At 54.7% G+C, this 26,866-nt stretch overlaps 1 protein-coding gene across 1 annotated transcript in view; it reads right to left on the bottom strand.

The window, feature by feature from the left end:
* Positions 1 to 1,090: 1,090 nt before the first annotated feature.
* RRP12 (ribosomal RNA processing 12 homolog) overlaps positions 1,091 to 26,866 on the bottom strand; it is a 28,480-nt gene continuing 2,704 nt past the window's right edge. The window contains exons 3-34 of the mRNA XM_081823707.1: positions 26,503 to 26,586; positions 24,940 to 25,016; positions 24,351 to 24,456; positions 24,028 to 24,144; positions 22,779 to 22,917; positions 22,547 to 22,674; positions 21,570 to 21,668; positions 20,811 to 20,902; positions 18,603 to 18,714; positions 18,270 to 18,367; positions 16,934 to 17,048; positions 15,584 to 15,726; positions 15,258 to 15,379; positions 14,247 to 14,311; positions 13,994 to 14,156; positions 13,405 to 13,559; positions 13,086 to 13,153; positions 12,437 to 12,530; positions 11,691 to 11,849; positions 11,473 to 11,553; positions 11,144 to 11,249; positions 10,811 to 10,918; positions 10,141 to 10,298; positions 8,677 to 8,768; positions 8,375 to 8,539; positions 8,087 to 8,253; positions 7,730 to 7,867; positions 5,439 to 5,488; positions 3,861 to 3,933; positions 2,330 to 2,397; positions 1,953 to 2,035; positions 1,091 to 1,600 (exon numbers count right to left, since the gene is read on the bottom strand). Of these exons, the coding sequence (XP_081679833.1) occupies positions 1,498 to 1,600; positions 1,953 to 2,035; positions 2,330 to 2,397; positions 3,861 to 3,933; positions 5,439 to 5,488; positions 7,730 to 7,867; positions 8,087 to 8,253; positions 8,375 to 8,539; positions 8,677 to 8,768; positions 10,141 to 10,298; positions 10,811 to 10,918; positions 11,144 to 11,249; positions 11,473 to 11,553; positions 11,691 to 11,849; positions 12,437 to 12,530; positions 13,086 to 13,153; positions 13,405 to 13,559; positions 13,994 to 14,156; positions 14,247 to 14,311; positions 15,258 to 15,379; positions 15,584 to 15,726; positions 16,934 to 17,048; positions 18,270 to 18,367; positions 18,603 to 18,714; positions 20,811 to 20,902; positions 21,570 to 21,668; positions 22,547 to 22,674; positions 22,779 to 22,917; positions 24,028 to 24,144; positions 24,351 to 24,456; positions 24,940 to 25,016; positions 26,503 to 26,586 (3,528 nt within the window). The 3' untranslated portion in view covers positions 1,091 to 1,497. The remainder of the gene's footprint in view (positions 1,601 to 1,952; positions 2,036 to 2,329; positions 2,398 to 3,860; positions 3,934 to 5,438; positions 5,489 to 7,729; positions 7,868 to 8,086; positions 8,254 to 8,374; positions 8,540 to 8,676; positions 8,769 to 10,140; positions 10,299 to 10,810; positions 10,919 to 11,143; positions 11,250 to 11,472; positions 11,554 to 11,690; positions 11,850 to 12,436; positions 12,531 to 13,085; positions 13,154 to 13,404; positions 13,560 to 13,993; positions 14,157 to 14,246; positions 14,312 to 15,257; positions 15,380 to 15,583; positions 15,727 to 16,933; positions 17,049 to 18,269; positions 18,368 to 18,602; positions 18,715 to 20,810; positions 20,903 to 21,569; positions 21,669 to 22,546; positions 22,675 to 22,778; positions 22,918 to 24,027; positions 24,145 to 24,350; positions 24,457 to 24,939; positions 25,017 to 26,502; positions 26,587 to 26,866) is intronic.

Below are 26,866 nucleotides of genomic sequence, written 5' to 3'. Positions count from 1 at the left end.
TCCTATTCCCTGCAGCGAATTTCCTGAGATAGGAAATAGCAAAGGGCCTAGTTTGTCCCGAACTGTAACCAGGGGGGTCACGGTTAGACCACCTCTGCAAATCTCTAATAGCCACCTCTTGTGACCACCTTCCTTGCTCTCCAAGCCCAGACTTTCTGTGAACAAGGCACGGAAAGAGCGCCACCTCTGTGTGAAGTGTGGTTCCTCTCCACTTCCTAGCCCCCAAATCACTAGGAGGAAATGCCCTCATTTAGGGGTGGATGGATCAAATCAAGACTGGAACTCCCTTGGAGGATGAACAGAACTGTGCACAGGGCCTCCTGGGAGCATTATCAGAGCCAAGGGCGTGAAACCAGAAAGGAAACTAGTGAATGTGTGTGTGGGGGGGGGGGGGGGTGTGTCTTATCTTAAAACGGGGAGAATTTGAGATGAGTAAAGATATGGATCAAATGCCAGGGGACAATTCCTCCTGCTGGGAATAGCCCCGGGGTTCCTTGCTTCTTGATGCCCGTTGGGAAAGCACACACAGGGGTCCCCTGGCCGATAAAATGACCTCAGGGGCAATGGGAGGTCAGCACTACTCCCTCGGCTCCAGACCAACAAAGCTGGACAGTGAGAATCACGCTGCTCTTTGCACAACTTGCCTACCTGCCCAAGAAAAACAGGACAGGATTATCAGGGAGGCGGGTGATCCAGCTGCGCTCAGCGCTCTGAGGGGCTCAGTAAACACCTCAGTGAATCAGCGAACAAAGCTGCTGGGAGAAAGCTGTGCGCGGGGCAGCCTGGGGCAGCCAGCGCCGTAGCTCTAAGCAACTTTCAGCCACTCTACAGACTGGCCCCAGAGCATTCACTGCCCCTCCTGCACCTCCGAATGTCGCCTTCTGACTGGGGCTGTCACGTGAAGCCAGGGAGACCTCCTGACACAGGCAGGTGTCCCTGGGCAAGTTCTAAGGCCCGACCCAGGGCTGCCTGCAGTGCCTTGGACCGGATGCCGGGACTGGCCAAGAAGCGGTCAAGCTACCATCGCCAATAGCTGGACACGGTTCTTGGCCCTGGAGGGGCAGGTGATAAAACACAGTGTTTCTAGGGATAGTGCATGGTGTGCATGTTTATTCTACATCTGGTCACAGCAAATCTTACACGCCCAGATCACAGCCACGCTAAGTGTCACATAGCTACAGGCGGCTGGAAGAAATGGAAACTGCTCTGGTGCACATGGCCATCTGGGCAGAAAGCGCAGCAGCCTCACTGGCCTGCTTGGAGGCAGCGAGGCCACATTCCCATCTCTAGGCCCTAGGGACATCTCTGAAGGGTGATTCCAGTTTGGAGCTTCCAAAATCCTGGGTGCCTCTCTGGAAGCCAAGCCCTGTCCAACAAGTCATTCTGAGTCCACGCTGTGCCAGAACCTCGAGCATCTGCAACTGATGTCAAAGCAGCTTGGGAGCTGCAGAGGGACCTTAGGCTGGATCACAGAGCAGCTCTGGAGGCCCTGGGGCTTCAGGGCCGACGATCCTTTCTGCGGAGTTTGTGTCCCACCTGGGATCCCCGCTGGGCAGCTCTCACCAGGCCTTTGAACTGTCCCTGCAGCTTCACCTTCTTCCTGCAGGGAAAGGAACAGAAAGGTCATGTCTCCCTGAAGACAAGCAGTCCCCCTCGGCATAATGTTGAAAGATGGCTCCCCCAGCATTAGGAGGAATGGGGGGGAAAGGGTGCTGCCTGGCAGTGGGGAGCACGTGATCTGGGTAGACCAGGCGCTCCCCTGCTTGAAAGAGCAGTTCAAGTCAACAACACTTGTGTGTACCAAGGACGTGAAGGTGCATGTTAAAAAGTAAAAATTAAAAAACCGGCAAACACTTGAGCCATTAAGTTGAGGCCCTCCCCTCTTTGGAGCACGGAGCTCCCCGGCCCCGCGCGCACCATCCCAGCCCAAGCCTGCGCGACCCAGCACGTACCTGCGGTTGAGCTTGGTTCTGTTGAGGGGGATGTAGGCATAGGGGTCGAGCCGACCTTTCTTCTTCACGTCACCCTTTGCTTTCTACTCCGCCAAAGACACAGAATCAGCCAGAAGTGTAGGGTTGCCCCTCCTCCCTGCTCTTGACTTAACAGGACCCATGTCCTCCCCTTCACTCTGTGCCTTGGTGGCACCAATGGGCTCCTGTAGCCCTGCAATGCCACCCAACAAGGGCATAGATGTCAGATGCTCACAAGTCCTCAGTGGGCCCCTCGCTGTGGCCTGAGTCTGGCCCACAAGTATGCCTCTCCAGAAGGGGGATGGGCACAGCTGCCCTCGTCCTTTCCCAGAGGTTCTGTCTCTACTCACAGCTCTTACCTTGGCCTTGTATTCAGCCCCAGGCGTAGCCTTCTTGGCCACAGGGCGGTGGATGCCAGAGCCTCCGGCTAGAAGGGGAACACAGAGGCCGTGAATCAGGCAAAGCCAGGGCAGCTTCCTCCCAGGAGAAGGCAATGGGTACCTTCTCTCTGCAGAGCTGCCGGGGAGCAGACAAATCAAGGCTAGCAAACAGCTCTGTCCCCTACCAAGCAAGGACAAAGACCTTCCTCGAGAAGGGACTGTCCGGTGGCTTGATGGTTTAGACCAGTGGGCTCCTCAGGCTGACCTGAAGCTGCAGAGACCTACAAGTGACCTCTGAGAACATACACCTTCTCCACTAACATAAGCCACCCCCCAGTCTCCAAAGCTAAATCTGCTCTGTTTGTTCTAGGAGAAAGAACACAGGCTTTGAAGTCAGACAGACCCAGATTCAACTCCCTGTTGAACCACGACTGGCTGTAACCTCAGCAAGTCTCTGAATTTCTGGAGCTTTTAACCGCATCTGTAAAACGAGGTACTTTAGGCTTCAGCTCATTCGAGCTTCACACCAACACTGAGAGAGAAAGGCAGCTCTTGTCCCATTGTACAGACTTGAGAACTGCGGGTACAGAATCCCCGGTGCTTTCCAAGTCACTTGTCATTTCCAGTCTGGATTTTAACACACTCATGGGTGGAATTCTACAACGATGACTCAGGAGGACTCTCTAAGATGATCTGGATGAACCCCACTTTTTCTTTCACAGGTGAGAAGCTAGAAGCTCAGAGAGGCAGCAGGACTGGGCCAAGTCAGCCTCACAGCTGAGAGCAAGCAGTCCTGACCCTCCTCCACACTGTCTGGTTCTGCACCACACCCCCTCAGAGCAGAGGTGAACTGGGTAGTGAGGCCACAGAGGGAGAAGCCATGAGGCTCTCTAGCTGGATTAGGATGCTGTAAGGCTCTGAGGACACACCTGCTCCTGGGGTTGGGGACTTTCTACAGAAGCCCCTGTCCCTCCAGATGCACAGCAGGGGCTCTGCTCTGGGGACTCGAGGCCAGGGGCTGCCCTCAGGGGAAGGAGGCAGAAGTGAGTAAGAGACCTCCCCTGGCCCTGGGCAGCCACGTTGGTATCTCTAGCAGCTGCTCTGGGGAAAGGAACAGCTTAGGGGACCAGAGACAAATGTGTAGGGGAACCCCCTGGGCAGGCCCAATATTGACCCTCCCAGCTGCCACCTTCCATACAGGCTAAGGTGGTCTCCCCAAACCCAGCCTGACTCAGGGCTGGACAAGAGAGGCAGACACCTCCCAGGAAAAGGGTTGCGCCACAAGCCTCATGGAAGGCCTAGGTGGGTGGGATAGAGATGGGGCTCAGGGGCTCCCCAGAAGGGCTGGGGGCTCAGGCCCCGACACTCTCAGCCCCTAGCTCAGTCTTGGGTGACATATCGGCCAATCTTTGTTGGTGCTGACTGACTGCAGTGGGGCCATGCAAACTCCCCTGTCCAATGCAGGGGATAGGGAACACAGTGTCCCAAGAGAGAAGAGTGGAGGCCTCACCTTGGTACTGAGGGGGCATCTCCAGCTCCTCGTCATCAGCCTCTTTCTGATGCTTGAGCTTCTGGTGTTTCTTCTATAAAGTGGTGAGCAAAGTTCATTAACAAGGGAATATGATCATCCTCATTAATGTTCACAGTAAAAGCAAGCAACCTGTGTTAGCAGAAAAGGTTCTTTGTCAAGCACGCCACCCTCCACTTACAGATGAGAACACCAAGGCTCAGAGAGGGTAAGAACTGTCTAAGATCACACAGCTAGACAGCACAGAAGCAAGGTTCCAGCCCGGGCCCTGACTGCAATCTCATCTGGCTGCTTCACACAGAACTCCTGTCCCAGGGCTCCAAGTGCCTGTCTGGGCATCTTGACCTAAGCTCACGCTCCTATTCAGAGGGGGCCTCCTGCATCAGGGGTCTCTCAGACCCTCAGCTACCCTCGGACCCTGTAATTCTCTGGTCTTTTATGTCTGGTTTTCACCCAGGTCTCCAAATGGAATTCTGCATGGGTGCAATGCTCCGATAACAAGGTAGCGCCTTGGGCCCTGGTGGGAAGATGAACATTTGGCTAGGGACAGGGCATCTGTGAATATGATATTAACGAAAGCAGTAATCTGAGGAAAAGACCACCAGATACTATACTCGTGCGCTTGACATGTACAGTCTCCTCAAGCCAGCACAATAATTCTACAAGATTTACAGGTGAGGAACTGAGTTTGAAAGGTCAGGCTGAAGCCAGAATGGGACCCCAGGACCGCATCTTCACTACTAATACTGTATCCCCTGCCTATCCCCCTGTCCCAAGGGGGACACCCAGGAAGGCTGGATGGACTGGCCACAGTCTGAGAGGACAGAGAGGGAAGACACTGCTCCAAAATGCCCCCAGAAGTGCTGTTTGCTGGGCTTGGGAAGGACAGTGAGGGGTTGGGCCCACATCACCCTCGCTGGTTCAGGTGGAGTAGGTGAGAGGCTGCACTCCATCCTGGGAGGTACCAAGAGGGTTAAATTCTTGGGCTCAGGAGACTGGAAGGCCAGGGTTCAAATCCCTGCTCTGCATCTAACAACGCTTGTGACCTTGGGCAGGCTATTTACTTTCTGTAAGCCGCCTCTGGAAATGGGGATAAGAGTCTCCGTCACCTCTGAGGATTAGGTGAGGTGACGCGTGGGGCCCTTTGCACTTCTCAATGGTGGCTGCCTCTGCCCCGTGCAGGAACCTGCCCCTTGGAACATACTGGCTAGCTGCTGACTTTGCAGTTCACACAGCCTGTGTCCTCGGTGGAGAGATAAAGGGCTTTGCCTTTCTTCCGTCAGCTGGACAGCTCAGCCCACACGGAAGCATCGGGTGCATCAGAGCCCCCCCATGCCCCACAGAGCAGTCACCCATTACACTGTGTCCTGTAACGCACACCACACCCTCTGGACTGCCTCCCTCCACCCCACTGCAAGGCTCTCCTGTGCACTCGGGAAGCAGGGCAGGTGGGTATGTGCGTGGCGGCGGGGAGGGGAGAGTTACGGAAAGATGGCCAAGAAGCTGTCAGCCCAAGGCTTTGCCCTGAAGGCACAGCCCCCCATCAAAGGAAGTACTCACACTCCTGACACCCATGTCTTCCATCAGGTCAGCCATCTCTTCATCCTCCCCTGGAACCAAAAGGAAGAAAGGCCTGTGAGCAGGCAGGGAGCACCTCTGTTTGCCCAAAGCCCACACACATTTCACCCTTCCTCCTCCTGGCTCTTCAGGCTGACAGAGCCGGCAACTCCAGCCCCAGAAAACCCGTGTCCTTCTGGGGGAGACAAGACCCCTGAACACCGACCGCCCCTTTATCTTTCCCATCCTAGGCCCCAGGGATGACGGCCCCTTAAGGAAGTGGTGAGCCCACTTCCGAGATAAACACAGCTTGTTTTGAGACCCTAAGAAAGCCCTGGGTTTCCTGGGGAGTCAGGCATGCCCCAGTCCCACAGATGTTTTCTGCTTTACCGGGAGGACAGCTTCGTTCTCCTACTTGAGAATCCCTTTTTTTTTTTTTGCCCTCTATGTGCTGAGCGCTGTGAGGGAATGAGCGAAAGAAGTCTGAACCAAGGAAATACACAGACAACCCAAGTAAAAATAGATAAAATGGACTATCGCAAAACTTTAGAACTTCCGTGTGTCAGGGGACACAACAAACTGAAAAAGCACTCTACAGAATGAGGGAAAGAATGTGTTTTCAAATCATACAGGTGATATAGGGTTAACATGCAGACTATGTGAAGGCCTCCCACAACTCAACAACACAAAACAAACATCTCAGTTAAAACGAGCCGAGGGTTTGCGTAGACAAAGGGAACTCTGCCACACACTCAGCACGGATGAACCCTGCACACACCACGCTGACAGAAATACGCTGGTCACACACAGAAAGACAGTGCCTCATTCCACTTACATTAGGCACCTAGATTCGGACTCAAATTCAAATGATTAGAGAGAGATTCTGGAATGGTGACTGTCAGGGGCTGGGGTGGGGGCCAGGAGGAGTTGTTTAACGGGCAGAGAGTGTCAGTTTTGTAGCTGAAAAGGGTTGTGGAGATTGGTTGTAAGACAACGTGAACGTACTGAGCACCAGTCCACCGCATGCTCAAAAACGGTTTCACGTGGTAAGTTTTATATTACGTGTACTTTCCCACAATTTTCTAAAAAAGTTATCAGTTTAAAAGTATGAAATTGATGGGCTGGCGGGTGAAGACACACTCAAGCGAAATCAATCAACAAGCAAATAATGTCACAAGACAACCTGGGACGACATGCCCCCTGCTGGGCGGTACCCAGGCTTTCCAGAAGCATGGGGGGATGAGGCCAGAAGGTTGGGGCCACAGACAGGCCACATAAAAGCACTCAGGCTGAATCTTAAAGAGCGGGGAGGCAGAAGGAGAAGCGAGGGGTGTTCTCAGCACCAAGGATGTCTGGGAAAGAAGGGAGCAAGGAGACTGGACCGTAGAGAGCAGTGAGAGGGGACAGCTGCGGGACCGAATCTGGAACCAGTGTGGTCACCCTTCCACCAAACACAGACACGGCTGTTCTGGCTATCCACTTCATCTACAAACATCTGAAGTAGGTATTGACATGAGATCCATTTTGGAGTGAGGAAATTAAGGCACAGAGAGGTTAGTGATTGTCCCTGGTCATATAGGAGGTAAGCCGGGTGTAGGGGGCGCCATGAGAACGCTCGTTAGGAGTCTGCAGTGAGTCAAGGGCTCAGGGATCATGGCAGTGGGAACAAAAAAAAAAAGGCAGGCAGATAAATGTTAGAAGACAGGCTTTCTGATCCAATGGATGACACAGGGGAGGTGGGGCAGGAAAAGACTCCACAGGACTGAGACTTCCCACCAGGGTGGCTCCTGAACAACAGGGGACCATGCAGTCAGGAAAGGGACAGGCTCCAAGCCTGGGTCTTCCGACCTCTAAATGAGCTTCCAGGCCTCAGCCAAGTTTACATTAACAAAAAACAACAACAAAAACAACAAACAACCCAAAAACAAAACAAAACAAGAAACAGAAAAAAAAAAAGGAAGAGAAAAGAAAAAAATGGGAGAAGGAAAGCAGAACAGAACAGAGGCTGACAGTGCGTCACGCATGCTTAAGAGGAAGTCGGGCTTTTTGAAAGTTTTGTTTGAATTATATGTGTACTGTATAAATGGCTAGTTTGCAATAGAAAGATTTCTTAACGTGGTCAAAAAAGTTTGAGTCGCCTTAGCTCCAAGCTCCTTGTCTCTGCTGTTACCTATGCTTCCCCAGCAAGTGGGCACTGAATGAATGAGGGAATCAACAAGGAGGGAATGAATGAACAAGCGAGTGCAACCCTGCCCAGGTCAGACTTGTGTCCCTAGAATGGGCAATGGTCCCACCTTTCGTGCCTTCCTCTTCCTCCGTCTTGGCCGTGGCAGCATCGTCCTCGTCCTCCTCCCGGATGATAAGGCGGCCATCGGCGCTCACCTTGAAGCCATGGTCCTTCTTCTTGCCCCGGCCGGGCCCAGGCTGTGTGGCTGGCGTGGCAGAGTCGGGCAGTGAGGTGGTGGCCGGTCAGTCCTAACCCACCCACAGCCTCATCCTGACCAACAAGACGGGTGCCTGCAGCACAATGATGTGGGTGTGTGGTGGCGAGGGGTGCCCGCTGGCCTCCGTGGAATTCACCCCTAACCCCTGAGCTCGGCACCAAGGCAAGCCTGTTTTCTGGACTCACGTGCCAGCCGCTTCTTGCTTACCTAGGACTCGCTGGGCCACCTTAGGGTCCAGGAAGTTGAGGGGCTCATCCCCGCCACCCTCCTTCAGCCACGCCTGGCTCCTCTGTCGGGCCAGCCTCCGACACTCCTTGGCCTGGCTCCTTTCCTCCTCCTCCTCCTCCTCCGAGTCAGCCAAGAGCTCCTCGATGCTAAGGACAGAGAAGTGGCACATCCCAGTGTTCCCAGGAGAGGCGGGGGTAGCTGAGCATGACCTGGGCAGGCTGCAGGCTGAGGGAGACCAGGTCCCCAGGACCCCACTATGGGTCTTACCTGTCGCCTTTGCCCTGGGCAGGCTCCTCTCCCTCCTCCTGCTGATCCTCTCCCATGGCAGCCTGGTTCAGAGCACGGTGCCGCTTGGCGCGGGCCTCGGCTTTCCGAATGTTTACCAGGACTTTGTGGTACCCCTCAGGAAGCAGCCCCTTCACCAGCTCAAAGCTGCGGGGCAACGAGGGGCTGCTGAGGCGCGCTGGCCACAGAGTGCTCTCCGGAAGTAGGAGCGTTCAGCCACAGGGGAGGGACTCGGACCCCCCCAACTCCTTCCTGGCCCTCCCCCCTCGGGCAGGCGCACAGACCCGAACTTGCGGATGAACTTGGTGAACAGGTTCCGAAGCTTCATGCGGAAGTGCCGCCGCATGTCGTCTGAAAGCTTCCCGATGGCCTCCATCTGCCGGGCAGAGCAGCGAGGAGTCAGGGGCGCCCTCCGCCCTGCCTGCCCTCCCACCGCGCTGCAGACCAGGCACACGGCGAAGGGGCGAGGGCCACAGCAACCCTGCTCCTCGCCCACCCCTTGGTCCGACTGTGTTTCCACAACCTGGGCGGCCCTCCGCCTTCCCCCTAAGCCTCCTCTGTGACAATCCACGACTACCCTTCCGAGATTGCAGCTTCAGAGTCTTCTGAACAGTGTCTGGCATCTCACCTGCGTTACCTCACTGAATCCTTACAACAACTCCATGAGGCAGATCGATCATGACCCCCAGTTTACAGACGAGGAAACTGAGGCACAGAGAGTTAAGTGGCTGCTCCATGACCAGGGGCAGCAGTCAGCCCAGGTCTCTCTGATGCCATGGCCCACGCTATGCCCCAACACCACTAGGCTTCTCTGGGTTCCACACATCCCTCCTACCACCCTGCGTTCATCTCGGGCTGGACTATTCTCACACCTTCGTCGGGCTGGGCTGGGACCCATGAATGGGTGGCAGATCTCACTCTCTGCAGTGTCTCCAGACAGGGCTGGGGGCACAGGGCCCCAACGATCCTTTGAAAGGCTTTTATAAATTCTCAGCACCCCATGACAGACCACTGCTTTAGCCCTTCTCATCCCTGGTCCCCAGTGAGGTGGCTTGGGAGGGTAGGGGCAGGCTACCTTGACCCCCACCTGCCCTTTCTTGCCTTGACCCAAGGCCCGATATGAAGACAAGAGGCAAGAGGGACCTGGAGGTCTGATGCGACCTTGCCCAGCTGGAAGGGAAACACTGAGGCAGTGGAGGCAGGGGCGGGACAGACCCAGCTGAGGGGCTGGGACCCAACCCCAGGGGGCTCTGTGGGCCCTTCTGCAGCCAGCAGGGCTGTCCAGAGGAGCTTCCTTGAACCCAGAAGGTCAACATGTAAGTGGGGAAAAGGAAAGCAAGATGAGGGGCCCCGCTGGGGGAGAGTCCTGGGGGTCAGTTCTGAGCTTTGCGTTCTGGTCCCAGGGCCCCTCTCACTAGCACTGTGACCTGGGGAAATCTCTGGCCTCAGTTTCTCCATCTGTAAAACAAAGGTGGCCCTGCCTACTGGCCTTTGGCCTGCAGAGCGCTTGCTTCTATGGAGGGGGAGGGGGCGGGTCACAAGAGGTGACCTGGCACCACGCACCCTCCTCACTCCCACCGGGTACGTGTTACCCTACTGGTCCTTTCCAGGGCTCCTGCATGACCTGTTCCATGAGATAGTGCACAGCTAAACACATGTTTGGGACTTGCTGGCCTCGCACTCACTGGGTCCATGCCAGCAGGCCAGAGGCCAGGCTGCCGCCCACTGAGGGGAAAGGGGGCACTTACCACCAGCGGCACGTGCTTGGCCAGGTGCGCCACGTCCATGACAACTCCCACCACCTTGATGAAGCCCAGGGCCGACTTGACCACGTCACGGGTGCGGGAAGCCAAGAGCAAGCACACATTCTCCAGCAGCTGCTCTACCGTGCTGGTCCCCATGAGACCTGTGGGGGACCAGAGGGCCACTGTCAGAGATGCCCGGGACCCCATCCAGACCCAAGATCCCTGTCAGGTCACATGAGGTGGAACTAACATTTGGGGGACTTCTGTGTGCCCAGCACGGTCCTAGTCACTCCCCATAGAGTACAGCCAACCTGTTAGCAAGTCCTGTTTTTCTCCCCCATATTAGGGGTAAGAAATTGAAGTTCTAAGAGGTCCATAAACTTGCTCAAGGTGTCCCATGGTTGGTAAGAGGCAGAACCAGGACTAACATCTGGGTACGGCACCTGACCTCTGATCCACTCTGACAGTGGGCCACGAGGCAGCTGCAGGTGGGCAGGAAAGATGACATGGGCAGCAGAGGGGACAAGAGGCAGCCAGGCTTGGTTCTGGCTCTTTCTCCTCCCTCGAGGAAGGAAGGTGGTAGCTACCCTATTCTGGTAATGACCTTATCCTGACCTTCTGGGCATTTTCCTACCCTGAGGGCTCCCCAGGCTTTCAAGGATGCAACATTCACCTTTAAACTCAAACAGGAGGTGGGTCAGGGCCAGGATGCTGCAGCTGACCATGGTCACGGCTCCCACGAGGCCAGGGTAGATCAGGACAAGGTAGCGCTGCAGGGCCTCTGGGAGGGTAAGATGAGGATAGTCACCCAAGGCCAGAGCCCCTCTGCCCCTGCGCCCTGGGCTCCCCAGGGAAGGGGACTCCCAGCCAGAGAGGAGCAGCCTGCCCAGCTCCAGAGCCAGGAAGCTCTCCCCACCTCTTCTCTTTGGCCAGTGGTTTGGAGGGGTGCCTCCCCAAGGCCTGTGAGCAGAGCATCTACCCCAGCCCCGTGTCACCCACACCTCACCTTCCTGGTTTGGGCCAAACCGAAGGAAAGCATGGCCCATCTCCACCAGCAGGGCAAAAGCATTCTTCCGAGCACCCACCGACACCTCCTTGGTACACAGGATCACCTGCCCGGACAACCCCTTGAACACGTGCTCCGGAGCTGGCCACCATGGGATTGGTTGGTGGCCTGAGGCAGAAGGGGGCAGGAGGGGCACCCACGCTCCCAGGCAGAGAACTGAGTCACCCCTAACCCCCATACTGCTCTCTCCTGATCCTGACAGGTCCTCAGAAGCCACACTCCAAGGAACCCCTCAAAACACACATACACCCCCCTCCTGCACCCCTCACCTCTGGGACGAGGGCAGTGATGAACTCCTCATGCTCAGCTGACAGCTTCTTCACAATATGTATGAGGCACTTCAAACGGGGCTGCAGGGCAGGGGGGAATGACAGTTAGGACCCCTCAATGCCACCTGTGCCCCTTGAGTCCCCGGTCTCCAGGGTGGTCCTCCCCTGGTGTCGCCCATCCTCCTGCAGGCAGAGCGTGGCTGCTTTGGAGGCCTCACCCTCTTGGCAGGTGAGGAAGTGCTCCGCAACGAGTCCAGCAGGGTCGTCTTCAGGTCATCCAGGTGGCTCTGCACAAAGCGGGCCCCGGGGCCCTGGGGGCTGGCACACACCTCCTCCAGCACCCGGTAGGCCTTCTTCTGTACTCCGTGGGCCTTGCTCTGGGAGGGGGCATATGATCAGGGTTAGGTGAGGAAGGGGACTCCGGGGCCCCCCATCCATCCATCCACCCACCCCCCACCACTGTCCAACAAGAGTCAGAGAACAGCCACCATTAACTGTGACCAGCACTGGGGGGGGGATTCGGGACCAGGACCTGCCTCTGGAGCTCAAGAGGTCTGAGAGGGCCGGCGGAGCATGGACGGGGGTGGGGTGGGGGGGGTGGTGTTAACTCTGTGCCGGGCAGGGGATGCTGCAGGGAGAGAGGCCACCCCAGCCTCCACTCCACTCCACTCACCGGCTTCAGGTGACATTCATCCAGCAGCGTGAACATGCAGTGCCTGGCACACACCAAGGCCTGTGTGCCCGCGCACCTTTCTGGCTGGAGCACTGCCCTCTCCCCTTCTTTGCCTAACTCCTTGCCATCGCAAAGGAGCTCTGTTACTCCCCCTAGAGCAACTCTCCTGAGGTTAGCCGGCCCCGCCCTGGACTTTCGTGTCCGCCCGAATGGTCCAGACAAGAAGCCTTTCCAAGGAGTCCCCTTTTCCCCCAGATGTGGTCACGTGGGACTCCAGCCTGCACGGCTCACCTCGAGGTAGGGCCGGATGGTGGAGTACAGCTTGCTGATGGCAGCTTCATCTGCGTGAGGAGCCAAGGCAACAACCAGGTCCAACACAGACAATCTGCTCAGGACAAGAGACCAAGGATGGGCTTAGGGGGGCTGGAGAAGGGCACAGATTATCAGTGCCTTTCTATCTACTGGGTACAGAGGTGGGAGAAGTCGGGGTGAGGAGGACCAGGGGCCCTGAAGGAGCCTGTGAACAACAATCACAGCTTGTACCCAATTTCGCCATAAGGAAGCAGGTGTGGTTCCAGGGGCTTTATGTGCATTCAAGCCTTCGGTCCTCACAACAACTCTGTTGCAAGTCTATTATCGGGCAGAATTTCACAGATGAGGACACAGAGGGCATGGAGCAGGTAAGTTACTTGTCCAAGGTCACACAGCTCGTAACCAGTGGAGCTGGGATTTGAGCCTGGGCGGTGTATTGCCAGGGTCCACGTCCTTCCTAGCAGGCGCTAATGCCTCTCCAGGAAGGAGCCCATCAGGCTTCACCGTAGAGCTGGGACATTCACTATCTCAAGACTTTCCTAAATAATTCCAGAGAGAAGTCACAGGGCTTCTGTTCGGCATACCCTCTGGCTCCCTGGGCTGCCCCAGCTCGAGCAAGGCATTTTACCTGGTGAAGTCAGAGCTAGCAGAGTCCAGCACCTTCTCACTGGCTTTTTCCAGGAAGCTGTTCACCAACTGGCATCCCCAAGGGGATGAAAAGGAGGGAGTTGGTGAAGAGAGAAACACAGAGCAGGAGCAGGTCACAGAACTGCACCCCCCCCTCCCCAAACCTCCTTTAGAAGCCTTGACCCAGCTGCTGCTGGTATCTGGTGCCCTGTCCCCGGGGTGGCAGAGCCCAGGTGAGCCCGGGCAGGTGGGGACCTTGCCGACACGCACAACCCAACAGTCACTCACCCGACAGTGCTCTCCCTCCCCCACCAGCTCACCTGAGGCTCTGTAATGGTCAGGTAGGTTTTGACAGTTTCCAGCACAGCCCGGCGAGGGGCTGGGGTGTCTCCGGCTCCAACAGGCTGCCCATATAGGTTGAAGAGGATTGGCAGAAAGTTCTTGGCAAAACGGCTCACCTCCACACGGTCAGCCTCTGGCAGGAGGACCAAAGTTTGCATAAGAGGGCAGGAGTCAACCCCACCTCAAAGGCTGTTAGGGCTGCAGCCCAGAGGCATCCTTTTGGAGGACAGGACCTGGAGCCCATGGATTTGGGGCTTCTTTGGGACAAGAGGTGTCCCCATGCTCTATGCTCCTCCACAGCTCTGTCCTGTGGGTCAGCCGAGAGCCACACACATGATGAAGCCCTTAACACTGACTGGACAACACCCAGCAGCTGTCAGCACAGTGGGGGTAAAGAGAGAAAAGGGGCAGCTTACTGTCCTTACTAACTCCTTGGGTCCCCAGCAGAAGCCCCAGGTCCTTGCAAAGCATTAGCTACGGCTCAGGCAGTGAGGCACAGCAGGCCAGGAGACCTGGGCCATCGCAACCATCCCCCTCCTCGCCCCCGGCCCCAGAGCCCACACATACCTGCCTCGCAGCCCTTGGTAATGAGGGTTCGCAGGGCTTGGCACACAGTGACCCTCAGGTCTGCACGCTCACTGATGGCCGTGCCCAGCGTCCGCGCCAGCCCTTTGAAGGAGGCGGCCACGTCTGTGGGCCTCGTGCAGAACCCAGGCAGGAGGGTCCAGATCTGCAGAGGGGTGATGGTCAAGGAGAGTGATGCCCAGCAACTCAGGCCCCTGTGCCATCCAACCCACGTCCCCCTCAGCTGAACCCCTACCTGCCACTGGAGCGTATCGTAGATCTTGGACTCCACTGTCCTGCCCGCCTGCGCCAGATCCATTGCTGTGTGTGACACAAGGACGTGGTGGGACCCCGGGTACCCTTCAGGCCAGCAGGCCTCATTTTTACCAAAACCAAAAGCCCAATTATGAGGACAGGAATGTGGGTGATTCCTCCCTCCCCACAAATTGAAACATAATACTTGTTCATTCTAAAAAAATTTAAAAGATCTACATAGAATGGGCAGTGGATATCCCCTCATAATCTTACTCCCCCAGGGATAGCCACGACCTCCTCTGACTCCTTTACGTTTCTTTAAACACACACACACACACACTTTTAAAAATAGAAACAGGACCGTACTATACAAACATTGTTCCGGAACCTGGTTTTACTTGACAGTAAGGTTTCTAAGTGGTAGGCTGTGTGCTGTGCATGTATGTGACCTACTGCATTTACCGCTCACACAGCAATTATCGCTGAGTCCACTGATGATATGATGGGTCCACAGACCCAGAGGAGTTGAATCAACTTGCTCAGTCACCCACCTGTGGTGTGGCTCAGCTGAGATCGGAATCTAATTCATTCAACTTGCCATCTCCTAAACATGCCCGTTCCCGCGTAAGGTTTCCCTCTCTTCACAAAGACTACACTGTGGCCCACAATGGGGCTTCCTCATTAACTAAGTTCACCAGAACCCTATTGAGGAACACGTAGGTTGGGTCAGATTTTTTACTAGGAACAGCTCTGCATATATATAAATCGTTGTGTACTTGTCTAATTATCTCCTTAGCAGGAGAGGAGGCCACTGTTGGCCTGCCACAGGGCAGGGTTCTGTGAAGGGGAGATACCTGGCCGTGCCTCTAAGCAAAGGGAGGGACAGCCCCCCTGAGGAAGGCCTTCAAGCACTGGCTGGCCACCTGCTTGGCAGAGGGACAGGGCCCAATGTCCTAGGAGCCCTTCCTGACCCCTTCCAGCCAAGGCTTTAGGATTAAGGCGGGGCCCATACCTTTGCTCTTCAGGGTGGTAGCCAGGGGTAAGAAATAGGTGGTGAAGAAACCAAGTCGCGCTTCCCGGACGTGGTCCCGGATGACAGGCAGCAGCCAGCTCCGCGGGAAATCCAGATTCTCCCTGGGAGAGGCAGGCGAGGCCCGGTGAGCGGGCAGCATACCCAGCACCACACGGCCTGCTGCTCAAGCCCTGCTGGGACCTTTCCCGCTGACCTCCACGTGACACACACAGACTGCACCCCAAAGAGTGAACGGCCTGCTGCAGGAGAACAAGCTGGCTGACTGCCCCGGGGCTCGTAAGGAAGCCAGCCAGAATCGCACTTACTCAGAGCCATCAATTTCCAAAGGCACAGCCTCTAAAACCACCTCGGGTCCCATGCTGGCCACCGCAGCCCCCACAGCCTGATCCAGAGCTGCCGTGTGAGGGAAATGGGGGGAGAGGCGCAGGTCACACAGGGACTGGAGGCACTGGAGCAAAAAGACAGGAGATGATACATCAAGGCATGCTCACAGAGCGGGCACCCAGAGCTGAGTCTGGGCCAAATTCTCGAAGAAGATGAGGTTAAGCTCTAGGTCAGAGATCACAAACCAGTAACCAAATTTTTAAAAAAATATTTTATTTATTTATTTGACAGAGAGAGACACAGCGAGAGAGGGAACACAAGCAGGGAGAGTGGGAGAGGGAGAAGCAGGCTCCCCACCGAGCAGGGAGCCCAATGAGGGGCCCGATCCCAGGACCCTGGGACCACAACCTGAGCCAAAGGCAGACGCCTAACAACTGAGCCATCCAGGCACCCCCCAATAACCAAATTTAACCTACTGAGAAGTCTCACCTCTCTCCAATGCCCCCAAGAATTTAAAAAATTCTGTATTTATTAGTAACATGTAAAAATCACATTTCACATACAAACATAGATTTCCAGTTTGTCTTGAAAAATGGGACTCTGGCAAAGGGAAAAGACACAGCCACGTGTGACAATTAGCAAATTAGCAGATGCTGAGGAGTGGATGCCCCTCAAGACAGAGCTGTGCCCTCTGGCCCACTACAGCCCCCCAGCCCCCCAGGGCCTCACTTGTAGGAAGCCAAGTTCATCAATCTAACCTACTAGGGGCCAGGTTTCTTGAGGAAGCCCTTGCCATCCCAGGGTGGCTCCTTTCTTCCAACCAGCAATGGTGGAAGTCAGCGAAGGTCCCATGAGCCTGGGAACTGCTGATGAGGGGTCTGGGCCCTGCCTCACTAGCTGGGGAGGATCCCAAGGGGATCCCTGATCCTTAAATGGTTTACTCTGGGCTATAGTAATCTCTCTGGAACCTAAGGCTGCTTAAAACACCATAATCCCTTGTTATAGGAAATTCAGAGAATTAAAAACAAAAGATAGGGGGTAGGGGTAAGGGAGAGTCACACTGGTTCCCTATTCAAAGCCATCCACTCCAGCCAGGACTATGAGCAGTTACTGGCCGAGGGGCCAGGGGAGGTCCCACCCCTTTCTGTTTCTCCCATGTCAGCTCAGACACCTTCCTGGAGACACAGTGCTGGGCACCTGCTGTGGGAGCCATCGGGGGTATAACGTGGGGTAAAGTGCAGAAGTAACAGACAGGTGACCACTCTGGGAGCCCACAGTCCAGCAGCCCAATCACCACCTCCTGCCTTGGCCCCAGCAGCTCCCCAGCTCACCTTCTTCATCACAGGATGGGCCTGCCTCCCACAGACCTGGAAGAAGACACACAGCAGCTGCAACACGGAGCTCCATGCTGCGTGGAATTTGTACGTCAGGCCTTCCTCCACTGCCCTGCCATGGGAACAGACAGTCAGGGCCAAGTTCACGCTCACCTGGGCCCCCATCAGGAAGTCAGCGGCTGGCACCATGAGCTACAGACCACCAGCTGGCCAGTATGTGTGGAGTCCCAGGAAAGGCCAAGGGGGAGAACTAGCATTTATGATGTAACCCCTGTGCTGAGTTTCACTGATGTAATCCTACTGCTTAAGGAGAACTCTGTGAGGTACGTTGTTTCCTCCATCTTAACTGAGGCTCAGGGAGATGAAATAACCTGCCAGGGTCACTCTGCTAGTGGCCATACTGGGCCCCCAAAGCCCATGCTCGGTCACTGTCTCGTGCTTTCCCAGTCCGACCCAGGATGGGATGCCCAGGTAGAGCAGGTGGTCTGGGCCGAGTGGGGAGAGCGGCACCAGGCTGGCTCTATCTCCCAGCCTCCTGGAAATGTGAGGCAAGAATGGCCAATAGAGGTCAATGCGGGGAAATGCGTGAGCTAGAGGTGGCTCTATTTCTGAGTTTTCCTGAAACTTCACCACAGATGTATCCACAGGCAACAGGTCCATTTCCTCACAAGGAGCAGTACCCAAAGCACCACACTTTGGAGCTGAGCACACATGCCCAGAGGAGACACCAAGCATGCTAGCTCCTTTCCCGGGACCACTGCAGTGTCTGTGGTGCTCTGAGCTCCTCACTGGCTGCAGGGAGAGCGAGGACGGGTCAGTGGCCATGTCTGTGGACGGCTCCTCTTGCAGGTGTGGAGAGCAGCACAGCACGTGAACAAGAGCGGGCTCTGCTGTCAGGCTGCCACTTCCTAGTGGGGTGACCTCAGCCTGCCCATCTGCAAAGTGGGGGTCAGTACATATCTCCTAGAACCACAAAGACTACTAGCGGTTTTTATTCACTGAGTGCTTAACTCCGTGCCAGATACAGTTCTGAGAACTTTATGCACGCTCCCTCATTCAATCCTCACGTCCATCAGTAACCTTCGACTGATGAGGACCCCGCGGTATTTGACATGGAAGACATGGGGGAACCTGCCACCGATGACCGGTTCGGAATCCATACTCATGAGCACCACACGAATGCACCTGGAATGTGGCCAGTGCTCGAATCAACAGCAGCTGCTCTGGCACTGTGCACATGCCCACAGTAAGTGACAAGTGGAACACCTGTCATTACAAGGAACTTCCTAGAAGGTACACCTATTCCCTCCTAAGGCGGATGCTCTGTTCTCACCTGAACATCTTGGAGATATACTGGGCAGGGCCGGAGGCTGAAGAGGTCACGGAGCCAATGCTGGCCATGTGGGGAGCGACACATTCCTTCAGGAGCTCCTACAAAAAAGAGGCCACAGCTGTCTGGGCCTAGAGCAGCCTCCCAACACCACTCAGCCCTTCTAGCAAAAGTGACTGCTTTTGGACACTTCTAGGAAGCCTATCCTCATCCCAAGAACCTCCTCCCCAGGATGCAGCTGGAGGTCTGGGGTGAGATCCAGGAGAGACAGGGCAGCCAGTAGAACCCTCTGCACTCTCTGCTTCCCCCCTAAAGCTGGGGCTGGGGCTGGGGTACCTGAAGGCTCTGAGTGGCAGCTGTTACCACCTGCGAGTGAGAGGAGAGGAGGCAGGTGGTTGCGGCTCCAAAAAATCGAGGGAGGTGACCCAGCCCCAGGTCCCGCTGCAGTCTGTGAAGACAAAAGGCTTCTGTGGGGCCCGGTCCTGGGCCTCAGGGACCCACGTGGTCCAGGTCCAGTGACAATCACTGATCTGCAGGGTTCTACAGGGCCCTTCTAATGGGCAATTTTTAAAAGTGCTGTCATTCAAGTTAATAGCCACACGTGGTAAAAAATTCAAGTAGGTCTTCAGAATATAAAATAAAGAGTATGCTTTCTTTATCACACCTTTCTCCCAGACTGACCTTCAGATGCACTTTCCGGAGGAAAATCAAGGTTAAGTTTTTCAAATACTCTTCCAGAAGGTATTACACATGTATAAACGTAGAAACGTAGAAATGCTAACGTCTATGTAACACTTTTCATATGGCAAGCACTGATCTGATATACATTCGTTCACTTAAACCTTGTGACAACCGAGATTAAGTCCTATGACCATTCCCATTTATTATAAGTGAGGAACCTGAGGCACAGAAAAGTCAAGTAACTTGCCCAAGGCCATGTCGCAAATGGGAGGGAGGAGTCAGGATTCACACTGGTAGTCTCGCTCCAGAGTACACAGAGTCACACCATCCATGCCGTTCTCAATATGTTTTGGGGGTCTTTCTGTGTCAGCATGTACCTCTCTACTTCTGTAACTTCTAAATGGCTGCATAACATCTCACTGTATATTGACCAGTCCTCTCCTCGGACACATTTAGGTTGTGTTTGGTTTCTAGGTTTTTTTGCTGTTACCTATAGCATTACAACAAACAGCCTGGGACATATATCATGGCACAATTGTGGGAGGCTTGCTGGTAGGATTAATCCTGAGATGTGGAGGGGGCGCCTGGGTGGCTCAGTCAATTGAGTGTCTGACCTTGGCTCAGGTCATGATCCCAGGGTCCTGAGATCGAACCCCTGCTCAGTGGAGAGTCTGCTTCTCTCCCTCTCCCTCTGCCCCTCCCCCGTGCGCGCTCTCTCTCTCAAATAAATAAAATCTTAAAAAAAAAAAAAAGAATCCTGAGAAGTAGAATAAGGCTATTTTGCCATTTTCTGGCACCTCCAGGTAAAAGATGGATAGTGCAGAAAAAAGATGTGGGCCCAGGGGCGCCTGGGTGGCTCAGTCATTAGGCGTCTGCCTTCGGCTCAGGTCATGATCCCAGGGTCCTGGGATCGAGCCCCACGTCGGGCTCCCTGCTTGGCGGGAAGCCTGCTTCTCCCTCTCCCACTCCCCCTGCTTCTGTTCCCTCTCTCACTGTGTTGCTCTCTGTCAAATAAATAAATAAAATCTTTAAAAAAAAAAAAAAAAGGATGTGGGCCCGGCAGACGTGGGCTGGAGACCTGCTTTGCTCCTTAGCAGTGGCAAGACTAGCTACCGCACGGTACTTCCGTTTCTGGCTCACGAAAAAGGCTAGAACCTTCCTCCCAGGGTGGCTATAATGAATGACATGAACAATGATGGAAAGCACTTGGCACGAGGCCTGAACGAGCAGGCCGACAGGAGCCCTTCAGCAGAGGGGAGGGCTGACACAGAGTGGTGGGGCCCCAGGGCCCTTAGAGACCCTCACTCCAGGCAAAACGCAAGTCACCAACTGATACACTTATTTTCTTCTCAGCCTTATTCTGGAAAAGCGGAATCATCAAGTGGCTACTATGAAGTGGCCAAGCTCACATGTGAGTGTTCTGACAGACACAGAGCAGACACTGGGCTTGCAGGACTGTGAACCCCAGAGGAAGGGACTGTTAACCCAGGTGGGGAGAGGGGTGAAGCCACAGAAAGTGCATGAGATTGTCTGAGAAGGAAACCAACCGCACAGGAATCAGTCAGGGGGTGACAAGACTCAGGAGAGAACCCAGACCCCACCCCCAGTGCCCCAGCGTGGTGCGCTTAGCCCACCTGCTCTCCTTAGAGCTCGCTGGTTAACTGCTCTGACGGGAAAGCACCAGCCGTGGCTGACACAGGCCACACTATCCTGCCCTGTACCTCGGAACCAGAGCTGGTCTACAGCACACTTGATAAGGAGACACTGCCATCCATCTCCAGCTTTCAGCTCGCGTCCCTCCCATCTGCACCGCACAGCAGGTGGCCTGCTGGAGGCCCTAGGACACCTCTCCACCACACCTACCGGACCAGGTTGATGTGGGCTTTCTCCATGACCTTAAGCCAGGCCAGCAGGGGTTGTAAGTCATTCTCGCTGGGAACATAGTCATATAAGGCCTAGAGGTGGGACAGGGAATAAGCAGGGGACTGAGTGAGTGCATCTGCTGTGGCCTAATGACAATGACCCCTTCCCCTCCCCGAACACCAGCATGTCCCAGTGACAGACCTGCACACGTGGCCCTGGAACTCCCAGGCCCCTTGCTCTTCCCAGGTCCTATCTTTCCCTGTTCCATGAAACCCTCCCGATTCTGCTCCTATGGGGTCAGAGTCTCTAGAAGCAGTTGAGTAAAACTTGGGTCACACAACCCTTTGGATCTCACAAAAGCCACAGAGCCTTTCTTGGGAAAAATGTACATGGGCACACACACACACGTTCTGCAAACGATTTGGGGGATGTTTATGCCCCCTTCCCCAAATCCATCCAGGGATCCCTAAATTTGAGAGCCTCTGCTCAAGGTATAGGTTAGAGCATGAGACCATGCTGAAATAGTGTATTAAGTTAACTAAGTGAAGAATTGGAGGCCCCATCTCCTGTGGACACTGATGTGGTTTTGGTGGCCAGTCTCCTAGCTGCCTGCTTCCTATCTGCTTGACTACTAGCCTCCTCCACTGGGCCAGTCCAGTAAGCCCACTGAAGCTCACTCTGTAGACAAGTAACAGGCCCCCTGCACCCTAGCACCCCCATACCCCTCCACCACCATACCCTTCCACCTTCAGGCCTCACCGTGATGATCTGGGCATTGAGCTCCGCTGACAGGGTACCCAGGCTGGGCTTGGCGTGGAAGAGGCTGTGGAAGGCCTGCATGGCACAGGCTGTCACCAACTGGAGAGGACATGTAGGCTCAGTGGGGGACCACAAAGCCCATGGCTGCCCCGGGCTCCTCAACCTCCAATTCCAGCCAGTGGGCTGGGGAGAGACCCAGGCCCCTGACCTCAAGCATGCCCCCCACACCCGGACACTCAGAGGACTGTCACTTTACGAAGGCTTAGCAGCTACTGAAAAATTTTTAAATGATTTAAACAAAGATAACAGAGGAATATGAACAAAACATTTTTAACGGAATGGGCTATAAAAGCAGGCTGTAAGTGGTGGGCAGGCTATAATTATGGCTGTATTTTCACAGGTTTTTATCTATGTTTATCTAAAAAAATGTCTGAAAGGATACACAGCAAATTGTTCTGAATGGGCTTTTCCTTCTAAACGATGATCATGTTACTCACATAATAGACACTTTAAAATACACACATACACAAACACTACAAGAGGATATACAAAGATTAACAGAATTATGCTAGCATGACAGAAATGCAGGGAGGATCGTTTTAGGTATTAAAGCCGCTGTACCAATTTGTTAGTAAATAAGCGAAAGAAGGAAAGAAAAGCAAGCAAGCAAGAAAGAAAACAGACCCATGCCTGCAGCTGAAACATAGCTCAAGCAGGGAGAGGGCTGGTGCCTTGACCTGATCCCCGAGGCCAGCTCCCAAAAGGACCGGGACCCTGAAGACAGCCTGGTCTATCCGACACCAAGAATGGCTGGCGTCCTTGGTTGTAGGCAAGAGCAGGGTTGGGATGGGGAGACCCCAGGCCCTGCTTCTGGCCTGACCAGCAAGTTCCCAAGCATCAACACCGTGGGCATCAGCACCATCTGAAGTTCAGCCCCCGACCCCAGCACGCTCCTCTGGCTCCCAGGCTGAGCTCACCACGTGGCTCAAGGTCATGACCCTGAGGAGAGTCTCGCTACAGCTCTTCACCAGGCCTTCCGGGAAGCAGGGCAGCAGGTCCTTCAGCAGCGTCAGCATGTGCAGCGTGGTGGTGGCCTCCTTGGAGCCTGGCAGACACGACATAGCTGAGCCTCCAGCCCACCCTCTGCAGTGAGCCCCATCCCAGGCTGGCCTCGGCCCCCACCACCCTGCCGACGACCTGGTTCCCCACCTCCAGACTTCTCAATCTCCTGGATGCAGAACTTGGCAGTGGAAATGGCAGCAGGATGATGGGCAGGGGCTTTTTCACCAAACATGAACTCACTGCCCTTGAGGACCGAGCATACTCCATGCTGCGCAGCCTTCCGGATCTGAGGGGCAAGGAGAGGGGGGCCGGGCCCGGGTCAGCATACGCCCAACCGCACCGACGGCATGCCTCCTCCACGGCCGAAGCTGGACCCAGGCCTGCCCGTGTGCAGACTCCTGAGCTGCGCAGTAAGACAAAGCTCAGCTCCGACCCCTGCTCTCCCGCTAACTCCCCAAATGGCCTCGAGCAAGCCAACCACTTCATCTCTGAGCTGCAGTGTCCTCCTCTTTACTCCAGGGGTAAAGATATCAAGTGTGACCAAGCCAGGCACTGTCCTTGGGGCTGGCAGTCTGGCAGCGACCAGAGCAAACAACCCACACTCTTCTTGGCAGGCAGAAAACAAACACACGTACACTGGAAGGTAAAAGTACTTTGCAGACAAGACAGCAAGGGTTGTTACTTTTTACACAGTGGTCAGGCAAGTGTCACTCCAGTGAAGTGACACTGCAGCAGAGACCTGAGGAAAGTGTGGGACAGGCCTCGTGAATACACAGGGAGGGAGGCATGACCCTACCTGGGGAAGTGCGCTGAGCACCCTGAATGACCGTGGACTGTTGCTACTGCGGGCTATTACGCGCTCTCTGCCCTACATTCTAGGAGGAAATGGGGTGGCTGGCCACCATTCGCTGCACGCCTGCTCTCAGCCAGGAACAGCACCAGCCTGTGAGGGACGCTGGAGTCACCCCACACCCTTGCAGCGAGGTTGGTATTACCAGCCCTACTCTGCCGCTAGGAAACCGAGGCCTGGAGAGCTTAAGTAACCTGCCCAAGGTCACAGCACGAGCGGTGAATGCAGTATCCAACTGAGGTCCATGAGACTCCAAAGCCCCACTCTGCCCCTTCCTGCCACTGTAGCTAAACTTGTCACTGACCAATGAGGCAGCAGGGACTCAGGAGGGCCTGACAGTGAACACCCCTTTTGTAGGATGAGGAGCTGCCTCTCACCTTCTAGGACTAAGCAAAGAAGGTGTCAGAGGCAAAAAGTAAACCTCGGGGCAAGAGCCCAGGCCTCAGGGCAACCTCTCCTACTCCCCCTACTCAGACAGACCAGCCCTAGCCCACTTACTAGAACGGCTGCCCCCCCCCCCATATTCTGGGGGCCCAGCAGCCTCACCTTGGGCTTCGGGTGCACCGTGAAGCTCAGCAGCCCATGGTACACCTGTAGGGTCACGGGGTAGCTCCAGGCCTCCAGGTCCTGCTTCCGCAAAAGGGTGGCCAGGCAGGAGAGGACCTTGAAGACAAAGTCAGAGTCTCTCAGCTTCACCTGCTTCAGCCAGGTGGGAAAAGAGCCCAGGTTCTCACCAATTCCAGAAAATCGCACGGGGATCCATCTGAGGTCCACATAGTGCCTATACCCCTCCCAGGGAGTATCCAAGCTCCAGCCAAATCTGCGGGGCTCTGGAAGACGGCGGAGGGGAAACAGACCGAGACACTAACCCATCGGAGGGCAGAGGTGGAGCCACTGTTGGTCTGGGCTGACATGATGTCCATGAAGGCTTTGGAGGTATCAGAAAACTTCTTAATGAGCACAGGGCTGGGCACGCTGTGCGGGGAGAAGAGACACGGTCAGGACCCCAGGGGGCCTCCTAGCGCAGTTGGAGCAGGCCCAGCCCCGGTCTGAAGGCAGAGGCTAGACAGAGGGAGGCAGTGCTGGCCCAGTCCCTCAGCAAGCGAGCAGGAGTCAGGACAGGAGCCCACCCTTCTGGACACCACTCCAGCGCGCTCTCCGTGGCACCTGAGTTCCGCGCCTCCTCCCTTCCCCACTACCCATTCCCTACTACCCATGAGATGGGCCCTCACCAGCTCACCTCAGTCCTCTCCCTACCTCCCCGCACCTGCAGGCCTCCAGGGGTCCTCTGCCATTGCCTCACGGGAGCAGGGCCGCTCCCTTCCCAGGCGCCGGCGCTCACACTCGGTACAACATCCCAAGCCACCCCAGGAGCCTCATGTTGAAGAACGCCAGCTGGTACTTAACGGGTCCCTTCTCCCCAAGAGACTCCGGGTTCAGACCAGGGGCAGGACTCACCGCTTCAGGACAAGGTTCAGCAGGTAAGCGACAGCAGCCAGAGACTCGGGGGACTCCACTGCCTCTACCGTTGTCATCTGAGGGCCAGACCACAGGGGGTGAGTGGGAAGTGTGTAAGCTGGGCAGATGAGGCGCTGGCGCCACCCTGTGCCCAGCAGGATGGTGATGACCAAGAACACTGGTGTCAGAGGTTCAAATCCTAGCTCTGCCACTGTGTGACTTTGGGCTAGCAACTCAAACTTTCTGTGATTCAGTTCCCTCCTTATAAAACAGAGATAGATAGTAAGTTGTTGCAAGGTTGCACCGAATTCATATGTGTTGATCACAACATCGCCTGGCACATAATAGACCATATGTTACTGTCTAACCTACTTCATTATTCTACAGCAGGGGTTGGAAGGCTTTTTCTGTAAAGGGCCAGATAATAAATATTTTAGGTTTTGCAGGCCATATATGGTCTCGGTTGCATATTCTTTTATGTGTGTTTGAACAATCCTTTAAAAATGTAAAAACCAGGGACACCTGGGTGGCTCAGTCAGTTAAGTGTCTGCCTTTGGCTCATGTCATGATCCCGGGGTCCTGGGATGGAGCCCCACACCACGCTCCTTGCTCAGCGGGAAGCCTGCTTCTCCCTCTGCCTGCCGCTCCCCCTGTTAGTGTGCTCACACGTGCCCACACTCTCTCTGACAAATAAATAAATAAATACAATCTTTAAAAAAAAGAAAAAAGTAAAAACCACTCTTAGCTCTCAGGCTGTACAAAAACAGGCCACGGATCAGATTATTCCCATGGGCCGTAGTCTGCCAACCCCTGTTCCAGAGTAGTGGTTCTCAAACTTTTACACCCTTAGAGTTTTTTTGAAGATACCCCAAAGAGGTTTTGTTTACATAGGTGATATCTACTGATACTTAACATGTTAAAAATTAAAACTGATAAATTTTTAAAATAGAAGCATACGAAAGCACAATTAGCTGTTGAAATAATATCATCAGACATGAGATAACTTCTGGAAAACTCCACAGTACACTCATGAGAGAATGAGAGTGAAAAGCCAAATGATGTTCTAGTATTATTATGAAAATAATTTTGATAGCCCACAAACCCCAGAAAAGGGTCTCAGGACCACCCCACCCATCACTCCGCCCCGGCCACACTTTGCCAACCATTTTTCTAGAGGATCCCCTGGGCCTAACTCAGCTCCATGGATCAGGGAAGAAAAAACAACAGCAACAACAACCAGAGTAGTGGATTTTTGTTCTGTAAGGATAGTGTAGCAAATACCCCCAGCCTTACCAAGCCACCACCTGAGAATGAATGAAGCACTCTGGGTTTTTTTTTTTTTTTTTAAAGTAATCTCTATGTCCATCATGGGGCTTGAACTCACAGGCCCAAGATATCAAGAGTCGTATGCTCTTCCGACTGAGCCAGCCAGGTGCCCCTGAAGCACTTTCGCCCATCCAAGGATGTCCTGCTCTATCTCCTCATGCCAGGGCACCCGTCTTCTCTCTGCAGCTGGAATAACCTGCTGTTCTGGACACCCACTCCCAAGTCACACCTACTCACCAGTGCAGCGAAGTACTCAGTCTCTGTCTCCTTCCCTCCCTGGGAGCGAATCACCTCAGTGACGGCAGCCAGAACAGCACAGATCTGCACGTAAGGGAGAAGGCACCTGTGACATCTATTTTAGGTCCAATCCTGTCCCTGGGCTAGCGTCTTTTCCTTACTCCTTCACAAATTATTCTCCTGACACAGCCTAGAGATAGATAAGATGAACTGCATTCAAAGCCAGGCGTACACACCATAAGGCCTAGCAAACAGGCAGACGTGTCTGCCAAAATTGCACCTCTAAGACTCTGTCTCTTATAGGAATACCTGCACAAAATTGCTAACATTTAGGTACAAGTGTACTCACTGCAGCAACAAACTG

This window comes from Leptonychotes weddellii, chromosome 6, assembly GCF_054177405.1.
Source record: "Leptonychotes weddellii isolate Sample4059 chromosome 6, ASM5417740v2, whole genome shotgun sequence".
Classification (NCBI taxonomy): domain Eukaryota; kingdom Metazoa; phylum Chordata; class Mammalia; order Carnivora; family Phocidae; genus Leptonychotes; species Leptonychotes weddellii.
The sequence above is the reverse complement of the archived record's forward strand: the minus strand, read 5'-3'. Positions and strand labels throughout refer to the sequence as shown.